The 18,640-nt window shown below is 41.6% G+C and overlaps 1 protein-coding gene across 4 annotated transcripts in view; it reads right to left on the reverse strand.

Annotated features, from left to right (window-relative positions):
* The window catches only part of Atf7 (activating transcription factor 7), a 93,897-nt gene that overhangs the window by 23,813 nt on the left and 51,444 nt on the right, over positions 1-18,640 (reverse strand). For 3 of the 4 annotated variants that reach the window (XM_021182999.1, XM_021182998.1, XM_029469751.1), the window contains exons 3-6: positions 11,052-11,148; positions 6,594-6,712; positions 2,927-3,064; positions 443-600 (exon numbers count right to left, since the gene is read on the reverse strand). In XM_021182999.1, the coding sequence (XP_021038658.1) occupies positions 443-600; positions 2,927-3,064; positions 6,594-6,712; positions 11,052-11,148 (512 nt within the window). The remainder of the gene's footprint in view (positions 1-442; positions 601-2,926; positions 3,065-6,593; positions 6,713-11,051; positions 11,149-18,640) is intronic. The other variant, XM_029469752.1, reaches the window with a different exon arrangement.

The raw sequence follows: 18,640 nt of genomic DNA on the forward strand, positions 1-18,640 counted from the left end.
ATGGAAGTGTAAGCTGAATAAACCCTTTCCTCCCCAACTTGCTTCTTGGTCATGATGTTTGTGCAGGAATAGAAACCCTGACTAAGACACCAGCCTTGGAGCCTTAGAAAGATCATGTCTCAAAACAACAAATCTGAGAAGAACATCAAAAGTTTCCATTTTTATCAAACAATTTCAAACTGTAGAAAGATTCAGAACGGCTGAACAGACAACTCTCCTTATACTGTAGAAGGTCAGTTCAGTTTATGGTGCCCACATTGGGCAGCTCACAAGCCCAGCTCCTAGGCATCTGACAGTGCCTCTGGCCTCTGAAGGCACCTGTACTTATGTGCACACACTTACAGGAAGTCACACCTATACATAACTTTAAAAGATAATAAAAATAAATCTTAAAAAAAAGGAAAATTGTGATTTCACGGTTTCCTCTACTCTCTGTACTTACCCTATTTGCCTGTTGGATGGCGGAGCCTGTGTGATGACAGAGGTTGGGGAAGGAAGAGTTGGATGAAGTGGATCATAACCTAAGTGGAGAGGCAGGGAGCCAGGACGTACAATGGTGGGTGTAGGGGTAGAGATCACAACCGGTTTTGTGGTAACTTCCTAGGAAGAAGAGACAGTAAACCACAGAATGTTTTAAGAACTGTGTATATGGAAATACAGTGATTTTATTGAAAGAGTATTACAAATAATTGTGACCCAGTTCCATCACAACCATGTACCCATACCTCATCCATTCAGCAGGAATGATGATTTAAGAACATTTCAGAGATGATGGCTATACCAATGAGATGACAACTGGAAAATCATTTGAAATCTTTGGAGCTACACTATACCATATAATCCTATAGTATTATGTAAATTCTATGGCTTTTCTACACTTGATGAAGCGTCCTATGATCTTCAATTGTGAAAAAGGAAGGTATACTGTGGTGGGACAATCCAGTGTTTCCAATAGACTTCATTAAACAAGGTTGACAGAAGCTTAAACAGCTATCAGATTGAAATAAAACTCATGCTTCTCACTGTTAACCAGTTAGGATCTCAGGTGGTTGGTAGCCACACAGGTCTTGAAAACCTCTCTAGACACTCTCCAGAACTTAACTGCCTACAGAAAGGGGAGAGAGGGAGGGAGGGAGAGAGGGAGGGAGGGAGGGAAGGAGATGGCTAATGATTATGAAGAAGGTAGCTTTGAGAACTTAACAAGTCAAATTTGAAACCAAGCAAGACAATGTTCTATCCTCTCCCTCTCTCTTTCCCTTTCTCTTTTTGTGGTACTCAGGGTTGAGCCCACACAGGACAGGTAGGTTGTAGTGGTTTGAATAGGTTTGGAACCATAGATTCATGTGTTTCCATGCTTGGCCATAGGGAGTGGCACAATTAGGAGGAAGGGCATTATTAGTGTACATGTGGCCTTGTTGGAGGAAGCATCACTGTGTAGGTGAGCTTTGAGGTCTAAGCTCTGCCCAGTGTGGAACAGAGCCTCCTCCTGTCTGCCTATGGAAGACAGTCCCCTTCTGCTGCCTGTGGATCAAGATGTAGAACTCCCAATTAAATGTTTTCTTTTATAAGAGTTGCTGTGGGGGCTGGTGAAATGGCTCAGCGGGTAAGAGCACTGACTGCTTTTCCAGAGGTCCTGAGTTCAAATCCCAGCAACCACATGGTGGCTCACAACCACCCATAATGAGATCTGAAGACAGCTACTGTGTACTTACATACAATAAATAAATAAAATCTTTAAAAAAAAAAAAAAAAAGAGTTGCTGTGGTCATGGTGACTCTTCACAACAACAGAACTCTAATTCAGACACAGATCTTCTGATACTGAGCTTTTCCCTCAGCCCAGTCAATGCACGTGCATCATACTCCACTTGAGAAACGTGTTGTTGCTGGGATGGAATACAGGGCCCTGTGAATACTAGGCAAATGCTACCCTGAGCTAACACCACCAGCCTCTTACAACTTATTTATAAATTCAAGGTTTTTGGTTGACTGATACTTGGAATGTTTTCATTCTCTCTCTTAGTATATATGTGATATGTATATGTTTATATGTGAGTTAAGTCATGTACACACCACAGCACATATGTGGAGGTCAGAGGACAACCACGGGGTTTGGTCTTTCTCTTCCACCTTATTTTGAGAAAGGGGCTCTTGTTTTGCCACTGTGAACACCAAGTATGTAGCATGCAAGGGTATTTTTCTACGTATCTGTACCTGCTATCTAATAGTAGGAGCACGGGTAGTATGTTTGCCTGAGTTTTCTGGATTTGAGCTTGGGTTCCCATGCTTATATGGCAAGAACTTTTACCCACTAACCTATCTCTCCAGCTCCCAGACACTTTTTTTTAAAAAGATTTATTTTATTATTATATCTAAGTACACTGTAGCTGTCTTCAGACACACCAGAAGAGGGCATCAGATCTTATTAAGGATGGTTGTGAGCCACCATGTGGTTGCTGGGATTTGAACTCATGACCTTTGGAAGAGCAGTCAGTGCTCTTACCCGCTGAGCCATCTCTCCAGCCCCACTTTTTTTTTTAATGAATAAAATTTCTATGAAAATTTTTACTTATTTCTGTTGGTACAAATACAGACTGATCTTTCTTCTATTTAGAGTTGGAAGTGAGATTGATGGATGGCTGAGTATGTGTAATTATTATACAATGCTTAAATATTTAAGATTCCTTTCAAACTAGGCATATGTACCCACAATCCCAGTAATTTGGAGGCTAGGGCAGGAGGCTGAGTTCAAGTCTGACCTGAGCTGCACAGATGAGATGCTGTCAAGAAATGAAGGAAGGAAGGAGAGAAAAGAAAGGCAGGGCAGACAAGAAACAAATAGCCATCCCTTTGAACCTAATCAACCCTTCTCATACCATTTATGATCAGAATTAACATTTGGGGTGATTCTTGGGAGAGAACTTTACCTTCTCCTTTAGTGGCGGGGAACAGGGGCTAGAAGCGGGACTGTCAGGGGGCGATGAGTCTACTTCCACTGGCTCTTCTTCCTTGATTTTGATGTCTGGTGTAGAAGGCAGAGACATGTCAAGAGGCCCAGCAGCACCCTGTTAGGAAAAAAGAAAAAACAGAGTTTAGGTTCACTATGTTAGTGCTTAGATGAGGGCGTGTGCACCATCAGATGTGCACCATCACTTGCTACCTGACCCCTCTGGAAGCCTGAGCAACAAACCAATTCAGTGTACCGTACTAAAGGTAGCAATGATCCTGTTCCCTCTCACAGGGGTAAGAAATACCAAAGGATCTTAATTTCTGTCTCACTTTTTCTACATTGCTAATATGTCAGAGCCAATTTAGCTCTAAATTCTGAGATCTCTGATGTTGATGGGAAGAGAGGATTCTATGAAAAAAACAAGTCCCCTATAGAATTCCCAAGGGGTCTCGCCTACAAAAACTGTGGCTCAGGAAAGCTTCAGGTTCATTAAATACCCCTGGAGACAAATAGTCCACTACATCTGTGCAGTGGTAGAAGGAAAAGACCACCATTGGACAGACAGACAGAAACACCAAAGGATCACTACTAAGGAGAGAAAGGCCTGACCAACTATGAACTGGTTCCAAAAGTGTCAGGTGAGCTAAAAGATAGGGATGATAAAGCTGCGAAAGGCAGGAAACTTCCACTGGGATCACTTTTGCTTGATTTTGTATTTTCAAAACTAACATCTAGTCTTTCAAATGTTGAGATTCTCTGGGAATCTAGCACATATAAAAGTTAAAACTAGCGTCACAGTATCTTAGGATGAGAAAGAGCCCCAACATTCAGTCCTTACTACAGTGTCTTTACTAAGTATGTTCATGCATCTGAACACTGTGTTATCTTCTACAGTTATTTTGCTTCTGTCTTTGGGCCACAAAGAATAAAATTAATGTTTTCTTGTTTTTCTTTTTTTCTTCTTCACATGTGTACATGTCTGAGCTGTGTATATGTACCAAGTGGGTACAGGAACCTGAGGAAGTTAGAAGAGGCTCTGGATCCCATGGAAGTGGAGTTACAGATGGTTGTGAGCTCTGGGAAACGAACCTGAGACCTCTGAGAGTGCAGCAAGTGCTCTTAACCACTCAGCCATCTCTCCAGCTCTCTAAACTTAACATATTTGTTTTAAGACAGTCTCATGTAGCCCAGGCTATCCTTGAATTGGTATACAGCCAAGGATGACTTTGAAGTTCTGATCCTCTTGCCTCTACTCCTGCATGGTGGGATTGCAGGCATGTACTGCCATGCCCAGTTTGCAGGGACGTGTGTGTGTGTGTGTGTGTGTGTGTGCTAACTGAGCACTTAACCAACTAAGCCAGCTCTAAATTCCCCTCCCCCAAAACAAGACAAAAAAATAAAATCAACAAACAGGGTTGATCCCCCCCATTCTCTAGAAAGGATTTCACTGTGTAGCCTTGATTGTCCTGGAACTTACTCTGTAGACTAGGCTGGCCTTAAAAATCAAAGAAATCAGTCTGTCTCTGCTTCCTGAGTGCTGAGATTAAAGGCACGCATCCAAGCCAGGCTGCTTGAAACAGAGTCTTACCACATAGCCTAGGTAGCCAAACTTAAGACATTTCTGCCTCAGTTTACTGAGTTCTAGGATTACAACTGTGTACGATGCCTGGTATGGAATCCCTCCTTTACATAAAAACCCCTTGACGTATTTCGAGAGTGTACTTTATTAATACTAAATCTTTATTCTAAGCAAAAAGTTTCTCAATTTCTTGAAATGTTCCTAAAGTGACATCTTTCATCATGCAGGTTGATCTCCTGTGTAAGGTAATAAGAATAACCTTATTTTATTTTGAGACTGAGTCACAAACATGTGGTAATCATCCTGCCTCAGCCTCTTAAGTGTGGCAAATACAGATGGGAAGGCTGAAATAACCCTTTCACAGGAGTAGCATATCAGACATCCTGCACATCAGGTATTCACAGTATGATTCGTAACAGTAGCAAAACTACAGTTATGAAGTAGCAACAAAAATAAATGTATGGTTGAGGGTCCCCACAACACAAGGAATTGTATTAAAGGGTCACATAATTAAGAAGGTTGGGAACCACTGCCCTAGGTATTATCAAGCAGCACCAGGATGCTACTTAAACACAAAATCACACACATTGAAACAAAAAAGAGAGGAAATTCAACACATCTGTTGGCTGGATAACTGAATAAAAATAACCCAAAGGAGTCTAGAATCCCAGCACTTAGGAAGCAGAGGCAGGTAGATGTCTATGAGTTTGAGGCCAGACAGGGCTACATAGCAGTGAGACCCTTTCTAAACAAACAAACAAACAAATGGCAAATAAATAAAAAAACTTCTCCAAGCCATCAATTTATAAACAGTGGAACTAGCCGGGCAGTGGTGGCACACGCCTTTAATCCCAGCACTTGGGAGGCAGAGGCAGGTGGATTTCTGAGTTCCAGATCAGCCTGGTCTACAGAGTGAGTTCCAGGACAGCCAGGGCTATACAGAGAAAACCCTGTCTCGAAAAAACAAAAAACACAAACAAACAAACAAACAAACAAACAGCGGAACTTGTTTCTTTGCTTCTTAATTGGGGGTGGTGGTGGGCTCAGGTCCTTCATTTGTTAACACCCTACCACTGAGTACCCCCAAAGGAAATTTGAAAAAAAAAATGTTACCTAATAAAAATCTGAGCAATTCATACTTTTGTTTGGTTGTTTGAATCAGTGTCTCACTCTCTGGCTCAACTCACCTGAATTTACTATTTAGCTCAGTCTGACCTTGAATTCACTGTAACCCCCTCCCTCAATGCCCTAACTCATATTCCTCAAATTTTATTATTATTATTTACATGTACAACATGTGTATATTAGTGCTAGAGGAGGCCAGAAGTGTGTGTCAAACTCCTGGAGTGGTTGTGAGCTGCCAGCATGGGTACTAGGAACTGAAGAGCAACAAGCACTTTTAACCACTGAGTCATTAGTCTCTCTATCCCCCAAATCATATTCTTTTAATAACTTCAACATATTCACAAGGGAAACAAATAGATTATTATTAAGGGAACTGCCAGAAAAGTACTGATAATCGAGTGAAGACCTCAGCACCCATATAAAAGCAGAGCATCTAATGTTTCCAGTAGTCTGGTGAGATCAGAGATTCTCAGATCCCAGGAGCTCATTAGCCAGCAAGCCTAACTGAATAAATGAGCTCTAGATTTATTGAGGGACCTTGCCTCAAAATATAAGGTGGACAGAGACAAGGAAGACATTCAGTGTAGATCTCTGGTCTCCATACACTTGAGTACACAGACACATACATATACCACACCCACAGAGAAATTAATTAAAATGTATTAACTAATGACTCACTGGAGGGTAGGAACATTTGTGTTCTGGTGAAGACCGACCTTTGCTGGTCCGCCAGCTCGAACTCTACCTAATGGCAGGTAAGATGTGGCACATGCTTGTCCTCCCAGGCCTCAGTGTAATGAAGCAAGGGGATCACCATGGATCAGCCTGGGCTACAGTGACACAGGCTAGTCCAGGTAAATGGTGAGACCTGTTCACTGATATGGCTGGAACTCTTCCGAGGCACAATGAGAACACCCCAAGTCTCTTCAGCCATACTTGCCTTTTTCTCATCGTCATCAGAAGCTTTCTTAAATTCATGTTCAAAGGAACTAGCTAGTTCATTGAAGAGCCCCACTTCCTCACAGTTCTTCAGGAATCTAGTTGGAGTAGGCGTTTGATCTGTAGACATAAAAAGAAAAATATATTTAGTTTTAATATAAGATTAAAATTTGAGAGTGCACAGGGATTGCATTTTTATTCTATTTGGAGATAGTGAATTTGTGTTAGGGCAAAGGGCTTTTTTTGAGTTTTAGTGGATGGATTGTGATTCTCAGCTACCACAGGGTGTCTGTGTTGTACTGTCTCAAGGCCAGCAGGGGCAGACAGGACAATGTTTGTGTGACTAGCCAGATATTCACTGTCTCTCAGTGCTGGATTTATATTTTTTACCCCAATGAAAATACAGCCCCAATAAAACAAACCATTCATGAAAGTAAGGATTCATGAAACCTCTAGATTTGAAAACTGAAGTTAAGCAATGCTTCCCTTCTAGTCACACACCAGGCTAGGTCTACAGTGAGTAGACAGAAACAGATGGGTGTTAAAATCTGACAGAGCACAAACTGAGGATCAGATTGCTGAATTTGCTCACTAAAGCTACCTAATAAGGAATGGTGGCTGTGTGCCACTGAGCTAAAGGTCTGTCCTTTTCTGAGGCCATTTTAGAGAAAACTAGAGACGAGGGAACAAGACAGTAGTATCATGAGTTAGAAAAGGAAACTACAAACAATAGCGCTTATTTCAGAGACACAGGCCCAGAACAAAAGCCAGAAACCAGGCTATTTGGTTTAGATTTGCTGGTCAAAGTATCCCCACAGGGGCTGTGCAATTTTTTTTTCTTAACACACTGCCTCTGCCTTTTCTTTCCTTTTTTTGGAGAAAAGTCCAGGTGATCCTGGAATTTACAATCTTCTTGCCACTCCCTCTCAAGTGTTGGGATTGCAGCAATGCTGCCACAAAGACCAGCTTCTTTGTTCTTAAGGAGGTGAGACCTCTTCATAAACTAAGGGAACTTTTTTTTTCTTTTTTTTTTTTTTAAAGATTTATTTATTTATTATATGTAAGTACACTGTAGCTGTCTTCAGACACTCCAGGAGAGGGCGCCAGATCTCGTTACGGATGGTTGTGAGCCACCATGTGGTTGCTGGAATTTGAACTCTGGACCTTCGAAAGAGCAGTCGGGTGCTCTTACCCACTGAGCCATCTCACCAGCCCCTAAGGGAACTTTTGAAGTGACTTGAACTTCATTCAGATCATAGCTTCTCCCTCTCCCTGCTGCTTTTCTAGAGATGAACCTTGTTCTTGGGCCTAATTCTAGTTTGTTGGATTATTTGATGTGCTTATGATCTCAAGGATTTGTCTATCCCAAACAACTAGACTGACCAACAGGCACAGAATAATGTTTCAATTGTATGTTAAGCAAAGACCTAGGGTTGAAATTGTTCCTTTTAGCATGTTTAGCTGGAAATAGTACAGTGGGATTTTCCATGGAGAACATTTTTTTTTTTTAAACTTAAACAAAACCTCTTCTGAATTAGACTCTTTAGAAAAGTTACCACTATTTCCTAAACTAGTTGTAAAAGGTTCTCTGGATACTGTGGTTGGCTGAAGATAAAGCCACACTCCTCTTTACAGTGAGGAGAGCGGTACCATCCTCAGTAAAGGGAACACAAATCACAAATTAAGTGGAAGAAAAGGGTGGCTGGTAGTACTGAGGGCAGGAGAAGAACTTGAGACTTCTTCTCCTACACCCTGCTGCCCATGTGCATTTCTTGGTTTAATTTTAAAATCTCCCCTATATGAAACCTGATTTCTCATTTTCAAGGTGGCCTCTAACTTTCAACTGCTTCTGGTTCCTGAACAAACAATCTGAAAATATATTAACAAGCCTAATTGGTTCTGATGATTCCTAAATGTTTACTGAATAATTCTTTATGCTTTGGTGTTACATCCATAAACTTAGATGCACATTTGGAGAAGACATAAAGGTATAAGCAAATATGAGACATGAGTATTTCTATAGACAAATAAGAGAATGCTTTTTAGTTAAAGAAGTAAAACTAATATATGTAGATAGCACCACTGTGCAAAAATTAAGTGCTATTTGAGATGCAGAATAAAATTATTATAAACATAAAATAAATACACATTAATTAATTACTAGGTTTGTTAGGAAAGCCTTCAAGCAGGGTTTGAGCCAGGCCTTGGGAAATAGTGTTGGACTGTAGAGAAAAGAGAAGCTTTAAGAGCTAAGAGAAGCCGGGCAGTGGTGACACACACCTTTAATTCCAGCACTTGGGAGGCAAAGGCAGGCCTGGTCTACAGAGTAAGTTCCAGGACAGCCAGGGCTATACAGAGAAACCCTATCTCAAAAAACCAAAAAACAAGAGCCAAGAGAAATAATGCTGGTGAAAGCACAGAGAAAGGTTATCACACATGGATTAGGAGAAAACAATGTTTAGATGACAAGATTGGCATTTTATGCATATAACTTTCACATAAAATTGGGTAAGTAACGATGAGGCTCTATTATGGAAAGTCTGAAAAGCTAGGTTAACCTTAGAGAGAAAGCAGAGTGAGAGATTGTGACCATAGGAACAGAATGTAACAACAAATTTGCTTTTTTGTTTTTTCAGCCCCCTTTTGTTTTGTTTTTGGGTTTTGTTTTGTTTTGTTTTTGTTGTTTCGAGACATAGTTTCTCTGTGTAGCCCTGGCTGCCCTGGAACTCACTCTGTAGATCAGGCTGGCCTCAAACTCAGAAATCCTCCTGCTTCTGCCTCCCAAAGTGCTGGGATTAAAGGTGTGCGCCACCACACCCGGCTTATTCTTTGTCTTAATAGAAGATAAGACACTCCAGTTTATTCTATACAGGAGAGTTAAAATCTAAGGTATTGGTTTCAGCACTCCAAAACTGAATGAAGTGTAAAGAACATTTTCTCTGTCAAACACAGTGGCTCACACTTCTAATCCCAGCTTCCAGGATGTAAATGAAAGACAATCTCAATTCAAGGTGAGCTTGGACTATGGTGAGATTCAGTCTCAAAAAGAGGTAGATAGATGGCTGGATGACTCAGTAGTTAAGAGTCCATAATTTATGCTCTTCAAGATCACAGCAGGCAGCTCATTGGTTCCCTGCAGCCACAGCAGGCAGCACATAATCTGTAACTCCTGCTCCAGGGTTCTGACTCCCTCTCTGGCCTCCATAGGCACCCACACTCCCATGCTCGCTCCTCCCTCATAATATAAAATAAATATAGCAGGGTGTGGTGGTGCAAGTCTTTAGTGCTAGCACTCAGAAGGCAGAGCAGGTAGATCTTTGTGAGTTTAAGGCTGGCCTAGTCTACGTATTGAGATCCAGACCAGCCAGAGTTAAACAGGGAGACCCTGTCTTAAAAAAAAAATCATTGCTATTGTCCCTGTTCATATTCGTTTCCAGGGATGACAAATCACAAATCTGTAAGCTCCTGAAAAAGGTAGCTAGCTCACATAGTAGGTCAGTAGATATTCAATACATACTGAATTGATAAGGAGTAGGAGACATAAAAGGAGAAGTCTTTTTCAACTTATATATTAACAAGGAGAGGGGGTTTCCATGTCTAAGGTAATATGTTTACAAGTAGTAACTAATTAAAATTATAAACTGACTAGTTTATTAATTTATGTAATAACCATCAAGTAAGTACACTACTGATTATTAAGCTAATCTGCTTGGCATGGGTTAAATTAGAAGCTCCGATTGCTTCAAAAGAAAAACCTCACCATGCTTTGCATATCTATCTAGCTGCAAACTGTACAAAAGAACTCCTACTGCAGGGCTTGGAAACAAGTGCTAAGAATGCTCCCTTGAGTACAGTGCAGACAATATCTGCAACTGGTAAGAGCTTCCAGGTCACACAAACTGGTTCAGGAAAAGTCCCAGTGACTAAATGTCTTATTTGTGTTTTGGAAATGTGCCCACAGTGGTGTCTAGGTTCACAAGGGAAGCTCATTTCTGAACTGATAATCTGACTGCTAGAGGAAAGCTGACACCCAGGGGAAGAGAAGCAGCCAGGTTAAAGCAGGGTTTCTTTGTTTTTGTTTTTTGTTTTTTTTTTTTGCCATCTTTTGTTCACCTTCTCCACTGTGGATAAGGAGAAATGTCAATGGTGTTTTTTTGTCCGTAGCTCTTCCAGAATTTTAATAAATAGAAAGCGAGGAGAGAATAGACTGACCAAAGTGAAGACAAAAATCTCAAAACACCATCCTCACAAGCCACAGAACACAAGCGTACTATTAAAAATTGAATGGAGGTGCAGTAGGACTGAGGGTGCTGTTAGCACTATTTCTTGATTAAATACAGATCACAAAGAGGTCTTGATGGGAGAAGGGTAGTGCAGCTCTCCCAGGACATCTGGGCCCTGGAATTAATCTTAACTGTTTGGTGGTAGCAAAGCATGTGACTCTGGGGGCAGCAAATACCTGCAATGATGACTGAGTCCGTTCGGGCTGGGCCAAATTTCAGTGTCATCTCATGTTTATGTTTATGAACTGCCAGGTGGTCCTCATTTGTAAATCTCTGAAATGAAACAGAAATGGAGATGTGAAAAAAGGCAGGCAGTGCTTCTCCATTAAGGGCTCTTTAAAATGGCCGACTAAACAAAAACACATTACAGTGACACTGGCCCCTGGAAAGAGAGACTGGAAAAGAAGAGAGAGGAAAAACCATGGAAACGATAGAAGAGATGAAGAATAATGGCACTGAAGGCGGGGAAGAGAGGAGGGAAGATCGCATCACCAACTGCTTTATATCATCAGGTACAACCAGGAGGACAGCCTGTTGCTGAGGTGGGGTCTAGGCATGGGAAAGCATTAAGGTAAACTTGTAGTAAACAAGGGTGAAACAGTTTCCAATAATAACAACCAAGAGAGGGAAAGGCTGGGCACTCAGTGGTCATCACAAAATCAGGATATTTCAGAACGAAGCCCTCTGTGGTGGGGCTGAATTAGAGTATTTTATGAGGGGACTAACAGGGAGATAAATTATGCAGGATTAGGAGAACCATTTAACTTCCTGGCCCCCACAGTGCTGCAGCAGGCGCCTTTGCGGCTATTTGGCTCACAGTTTTAATGAGCCAGGACGGAACTGTAGATGACAGAAGCCCAATGGCCAGCAATAATAGCATACACCAGCCCTACTAGCCAAATGCTGTCTCCCTTCATCAGGCAGTCTGCCTGGGCTCCTGCAGCCGTAAAGAGACCAGCACAATGCTGCTGGCTGCATAATGACAAAATAAAAATGCAAGCAAAAAAGCAAAAAAAAAAAAAAAAAAAAAGGGTAGAGAGGAGCCTGTAGGCAGTATGAGAGAAGGAGATATCATATAGATTTCTGCTCAGAGGTTTGAGTGAAAGAAAAATGACAAGGTGAGGCAAAGTCTAGCCCAGTTTATGACTAAGGCAGGTTCCTGGACATACTTTATGCTGCTACTCTTTAAAAGGAGGAGGAGAAAGGAGCAGATGAACAAATAATTCAGTCTCTTTGAGGCCAATGGCCCTGTTCTTTCATTAGAACATCTCTGTCACAGGAACAGCTTTGATGCTGCAGGTTTCCACAGCCCCTTAACAGAAAGTCTCTGAAACATGGTTCTAGATGTCTTGTCTAAAAGTAGCGACTACTTAGTCTCTTGTTTTTATTTTCTTCATTAGATACATAACACCAAACACCACACCTGTATCCCTTTTCCAAGGGCCTTTACAAAACAAATACACAGAAGTTGGTCCCTATCCTAGCTGGGTAACAGCATCAAACTGGTCTTGTCTCCTAGATTTTACCCAATTTTTATCACTTTCAACATTCTTATTTTATGTGTATGGGTGTTTTATTTGTATGTAGGTCTATGTATCATGTGCATGCCTGGTGCCCACATAAGTCAGAAGAGGATATCAAGAATGTTGGATCCTAGCCGGGCGTGGTGGCGCACGCCTTTAATCTCAGCACTCGGGAGGCAGAGACAGGCGGATTTCTGAGTTCGAGGCCAGCCTGGTCTACAGAGTGAGTTCTAGGACAGCCAGGGATACACAGAGAAACCCTGTCTCGAAGAAAAAAAAAAAAAACCCAAAAAACAAAAAACAAACAAAAAGAATGGATCCTCTAGAACTGCAGTTACAGACAGTTGTGAGTTTTTACTAGGGTGCTGGGAATTGAACCTGGGTCCTCTGGAAAAAATAGCCAGTGCTCTTGACCTCTGAGCCTGCCTCTTTAACCAATTTATAACTAAAACCAGCATTAACTAAGATACTTTCAGGGAAAGCATACAGGCCTGAAGAGCATGGTTCAAGTAAAAAAGATCTCGAACAAAATGGACAAAAAGGTTTCCTAAAGAAATTTTGTGCACCAGCTTTTTCAATTATAGATTTGCCCCTAAGGGATGGTAGGAGAAAAACAGTCTATTTAGAGGGTTAAGTAAGTTACTGTAAAAACTTGTTATTCTATAATAATCATTTTTAAAGTATTTTATAAGCTGGGTGTGGTAGCCAATACCTTTGACCACAGTACTCAGGAGACAATGGAGGCACACATAGCTCAGTGAGTTGGAGGCCAGTCTGGTCTACATGTAAGTTCCAGGCCAGCCAGATACATAGTGAAGCCCTGTCTTTAAAACAAAACAAACAAATAAACAAACAAAAACGTATTTTAAATGACACTTAAGTAAATATCATGTAGGCTGCTTGGAAAAAACAAACAAACAAACTGTATGATGTTCTAGAACCTAGAGGAGTAATGTTTAACTAAGAAGGTCTCTTCCATTAATTTGCTCAAAAAATGGGCTGAGAAGCCAGGTATGGTTGTGTGTGCTTTGGTTCTAACACTAGGATGCTGAGGCAGGCAGAGCTTTGTGCACTGGAGGGCAGCCTAATCCACATGCAAGCTAGTTCTAGGCTACCTAGAGAAATCCCAACACTCCAAAGAGGTTGAGAGAAATATTTTTAATTTCTATCAAATTTTGCTCTGGGTTAAGATTTTTCAGTCTTCTCCCTCACTCTCTCCTGCTTTCCCTAACCGTGTGTGTGTGTGTGTGTGTGTGTGTGTTCTGAACTAGAGATGAAACCTGGAACTTTGCATAAGCTAGGAAAAACACTTTATAGTGCTATACAGCCCTCTCTGTATTGTATTCTATGGATTTAAAAACATTACTCTGAGCTCAATGTAGTGATGTTTGCCTTTAATACCAGCACTTCAGAGGCAAAGGTGGATGGCTATGAGTTCAAGGTCTACCATAACTACATAGTGAAACAGCATTTTGGAAAAAAAAAAAAGCAAAAACAAACAAAACATTTTGTACATAGTTTGGATAGGAAATGTACCCCTCAGCAAGCTCACACATGCAGAGAGGGTCCCACTTGATCAGTGAGTTAACCCACTGACAGATGATTCATAATTTGATGGTATTTCACTTGATCAGTGAGTTAACCCACTGATTGATAGATTCATAATTTGATGGTATTTCCGGGAGGTGAGGAAACTCAGCAGTCAGGCTTTGTTGGAGTAAGGAGGCATGTCACTGGAACTACATCTTGTCACAGAGCCCTCTCCACCTTTCTGTCTCCCAACCACAGTTGAGGTGAGCAGCTCTGCCCTTTGCTATGTCTTCTTCGCCAAGATATTTTGCCTTACTACAGACCCACATGATAGATCAGCTGACCAAGGATTCTGACACTGCAAGCCAAAATAGATCCCAGATCTGCCTGCCTCTGCTTCCTTGGTGCTGGGAATCAAGGGGTGCACAGTAACGCCTGGCTTCTGGACATGGTGTTTGTTTGTTTGTTTTTTCTTTTTTAGACAGGGTCTCTCTACAAAGTCCTGGCTGTCCTGGTACTCACTGTGTAGACGCGGCTGGCCTCAGATTCACAGAGACCCACCTGCCTCTGCCTGCCTGTGCTGGCATTAAAGGTGGGAAGCAGAGGACAGATGTTTGTGAGTTTGAAGCCAGACTGGCCTATTTACAGAGTTCCAGTCCAGTTAGGGCTGAACACTGACATCTTGTCTACTAGTATTACACCCTGCCCCCCTTGTCTCTAATTTCTAGAGTGACATTACAGACAGTTATAAAGTGCCATGAGGGTGCTGGGAACTGAATCTGAATCCTTGTAAGAGAAGCCAGTGCTCTTAACTGCTGAGTCATTTCTCCAGGGCCCTCTCATTTAAAACAAACAAACAAACAAACAAACAAACCAAAAACCAGTTTAAAAAGTTTTTATTTTATGTGTACGAGTATTTGGCTGCAATGTATATATGTGTATTGTGTGTGATGCTCCTGGAGGCCAGAAGAAGGTTTTGGACTCCCTGGAACTGGAGTTACAGATGGCCTGAACTGCCATGTGAGTGTTAGAAATTGAAATTCTCAAGTGGGAGTGAGTGGGGAGGGGAGCAGGGCGGGGGGAGGGTGTAGGGGACTTTTGGGATAGCATTTGAAATGTAAATGAAGAAAATATCTAATAAAAAATTAAAAAAAAGAAAGTATACAGTAAAGTGTGGAAATGAAGAGAGAAAAAAAAAAGAAATTGAAATCCTCTGCAAGAGCAGCCAGTGGCTTTTTGTTGTTGTTTTAGATTTATTTATTTTACATATGTGAGTACACTGTTGCTCTCTTCACACACCCAAAAAGGGCATCAGATCCCTTTACAGATGGTTGTGAGCCACCATGTGGTTGCTGGGAATTTAACTCAGAGCCTCTAGAAGAGCAGTTAGTGCTTTTAACCACTAAGCCATCTCTCCAGCCAGTGTTCTTAACCACTGAATCTTCTTGCCAGTTTATATTTCCTTTCATTTATTAATGTTAATACTTTAGCAGTTCTTTAGACCATAGGCTATAGGATATAGCATGCATGAGACCCTGAGCTTTCTGCACCACTGGAAAAAAATCTAGATCAATTTATTAACCAAAACCTGTCCCTGTCCCAGGGGTCGAGTTCTGAACTCCATGCTTAGGGAATAATCTTTCTGAAAGCAACTTCTCAAACAGAAAAGTAAAAACTATTAATAAATAATAATAAATCGGGGCTTTGTAAAAGTATTTTATATTCCTATATATATAAAATTGTCATCTCTGAGACTTACCGCCTTAGTCTGCTAACCTAGGCCTAGTCCTGGATGCTTCTAGCATCTGTTAAATCTTATCTAGGCCTAGAGTGTTTTCAGCCTCTGAGAGACTTAGTGCTAAGTTCATCCCTTCTTAGTTCTTTCTGAACTCTGGCTGGGTGGTTTAACTCAGCTGTTCTGGCTCAAACTCCTCTCCAAGCTGACTGATTCAATCTGGCTTCTCTTTCCCTCTGCTTCTCCAAGTGCTCTGCTTGACCTCAAAGTAACTCTAGAAATCTGTTCTAATCTTCTGGCTCCTTCTCATTCTCTGGCTCATTCTGTCTTTATCTGTGTCTAGCTTGTTCTCTCTTCAATCTGTCTCCATAAAACTGTCCTGGTAAAACCAACTTCTGTTTTTCAAACTCTCTGCACTGTTTCTCTTTCCTCCCTCTTCTTGTGAGAGTTGGGCATACACTATTCTGTCAAATCTTTCTCTGATTTACTCATTTCTTTGCCACTCAATTAGACATGACTTTCAAACATGCGTGCTTCCTTCAACAAACTAACTTTATCTTCATTGTTTGGGATTAAAGGTGTACTAAAGGCATGTCTGTATTCAGACAGAGAAATTAAAGGTGTGTGTAAAGGCTGAGCCATACCACAGCTAGAAACAGTTTGGGTTTTTTTTTTTTTTTCCAGTAAATAACACAGTCTCGGGGTTCACTGTGTGACTGATCAATGCCCATTATTCTACTGAATTTAAAATGAATTGAAAAATATTTTTCTGTACTATTCAATATAGTACATGGTTACTGAGCACTTGCACTGTAACTTAAGTTTGTTGTTTTGTTTCGTTTCTTTTCAAGACAGGGTAGCCCTGTGTAGCCCTGGCTGTCCTGGAACTCACTCTGTAGACCAGGCTGATCTCGAACTCAGAAATCCACCTGGCTCTGCCTCCCAAGTGCTGGGATTAAAGGCGTGAGTCACCACTGCCTGGCTTTGTTTTTTGTTTTTTGTTTTTTGTTTGTTTGTTTTTTTTTTTTTTTTTTTTTGCGCGCCCCCTGTTTTTTTTTTTTTAAAGAAAGGATCTCACTGTGTAGCCCAGGCTGGCTTCAAATTCTCAAGCCCTTTGCCTCATCATCATCCCGAGTCCTGGGATCTCAGGTGTATGCTAGCACACCTGTCTCTGCAATGTGGCTAATCTGAATCAAATGTAGTCTTACTCAACACATAATACCAAACAAGTTACATATCTTGATAATCTTTATACTTACTACATGTTTAAGTTACAGAGAGTTATGGGCTGCTGTAAATAGGTGCTGGGGACTGAACTTAGGTCCTCTGCAAGAGCAGTATGCACTCTTAACACTAAGCCACCTCCATAGTTCCTTGAAATTGAAATACATTCTCTTTTGAACATTTTTAGACTACTTATTTTATGCAGTTTGCTTGCATACATATATCTGCTCATCATATGCATGCAGTACCCTCAGAGGACAGAAGAAGCCATAGGATCCTCTAGAATGGGAGTTACAGATGGTTATAATTGGTTGTCAGTTGTCATGTGGGTGCTAGGAATTGAATCCAGGTGCTCTTTTTTTTTTTTTTTTGGTTTTTCGAGACAGGGTTTCTCTCTTGTTGCCACAAATGATCCCTTCATTGACCTCAACTATATGGTCAATGTTTCAGTATGACTCCACCCATAGCAAGTTCAACGGCACAGTCAAGGCCAAGAATGGGAAGCTTGCCATCAATGAGAAGCTTGCCATTACCATCTTCCAGGAGTGAGACCCCGCTAACATCAAATGGGGTGATGCCGGTGCTGAGTATGTTGTGGAGTCTACTGGGTCTTCACCACCATGAAGAAGGTCAGGGCCGACTTGAAGGGTGGGACCAAAAGGGTCATCATCTCCACCCCTTCTGCCGTTGCTCCCATATTTGTGATGAGTGTGGACCACGAGAAATATGACAACTCACTCAAGATTCTCAGCAATGCATTCTGCACCATCTGCTTAGCCCCCTAGCCAAGGTCATCCATGACAACTTTGGCATCATGGAAGGGCTCATGACCACGGTCCATGTCATCCCTGCCACTCAGAAGACTGTTGATGGCCCCTCTGGAAAACGTTGGCATGATGGTCGTGGGGTTGCCCCTGCATCCACTGGTGCTGCCAAGGCTGTGGGCAAGGTCATCCCAGAGCTGAATGGGAAGCTTACTGGCATGGCCTTCTGTGTTCCTACCACCAGTATATCTACTGTGAATCTAATATGCCACCTAGAGAAACCTGCCAAGTATGATGGCATCAAGAAGGTGGTGAAGCAGGCATCTGAGGGCCCACTGAAGGGCATCCTGGGCTACACTGAGGACCAGGTTGTCTCCTGAAACTTCAATAGCAACTCCTACTTTTCCACCTTTGATGCTGGGGCTGGTATTGCTCTCAATGACAACTTTGTAAAGCTCATTTCCTGGTATGACAATGAATATGGCTACAGCAACAGGTTAGTGGACCTCATGTACTACTCCAAGGAGTAAGAAACCCTGGACCACCCACCCCAGCAAGGACACTGAGAACAAGAGAGAGAAAGGCCCTTGGTTGCTGAGGAGTCCCTGTCCCAACTTGGCCCTCAACCCTGAGCATCTCCCTCACGATTTCCATTCCAGACCCCAAAGTAACAAGAGGGGCCTAGGGAGCCCTCCCTACTCTCTTGAATACCATCAATAAAGTTTGCTGCACCCAAAAACAAAACAAAAAAGAAAAGAAAACTAACAATAAATTTAGCAGACTCTGAAATGGCCTGAAGAACAAAGGTAGTGGGAATTGCATATAAGTCACAGATAATCTCAATTAATAGTCTAAATTTTATTTTATTTATTTATTTTTTGGTTTTTCGAGACAGGGTGTCTTAGTCAGGGTTTCTATTCCTGCACAAACATCATGACCAAGAAGCAAGTTGGGGAGGAAAGGGTTTATTCGGCTTACACTTCCATGCT

The sequence above is a fragment of the Mus caroli genome, chromosome 15 (genome assembly GCF_900094665.2).
Source record: "Mus caroli chromosome 15, CAROLI_EIJ_v1.1, whole genome shotgun sequence".
NCBI classification, from domain to species: domain Eukaryota; kingdom Metazoa; phylum Chordata; class Mammalia; order Rodentia; family Muridae; genus Mus; species Mus caroli.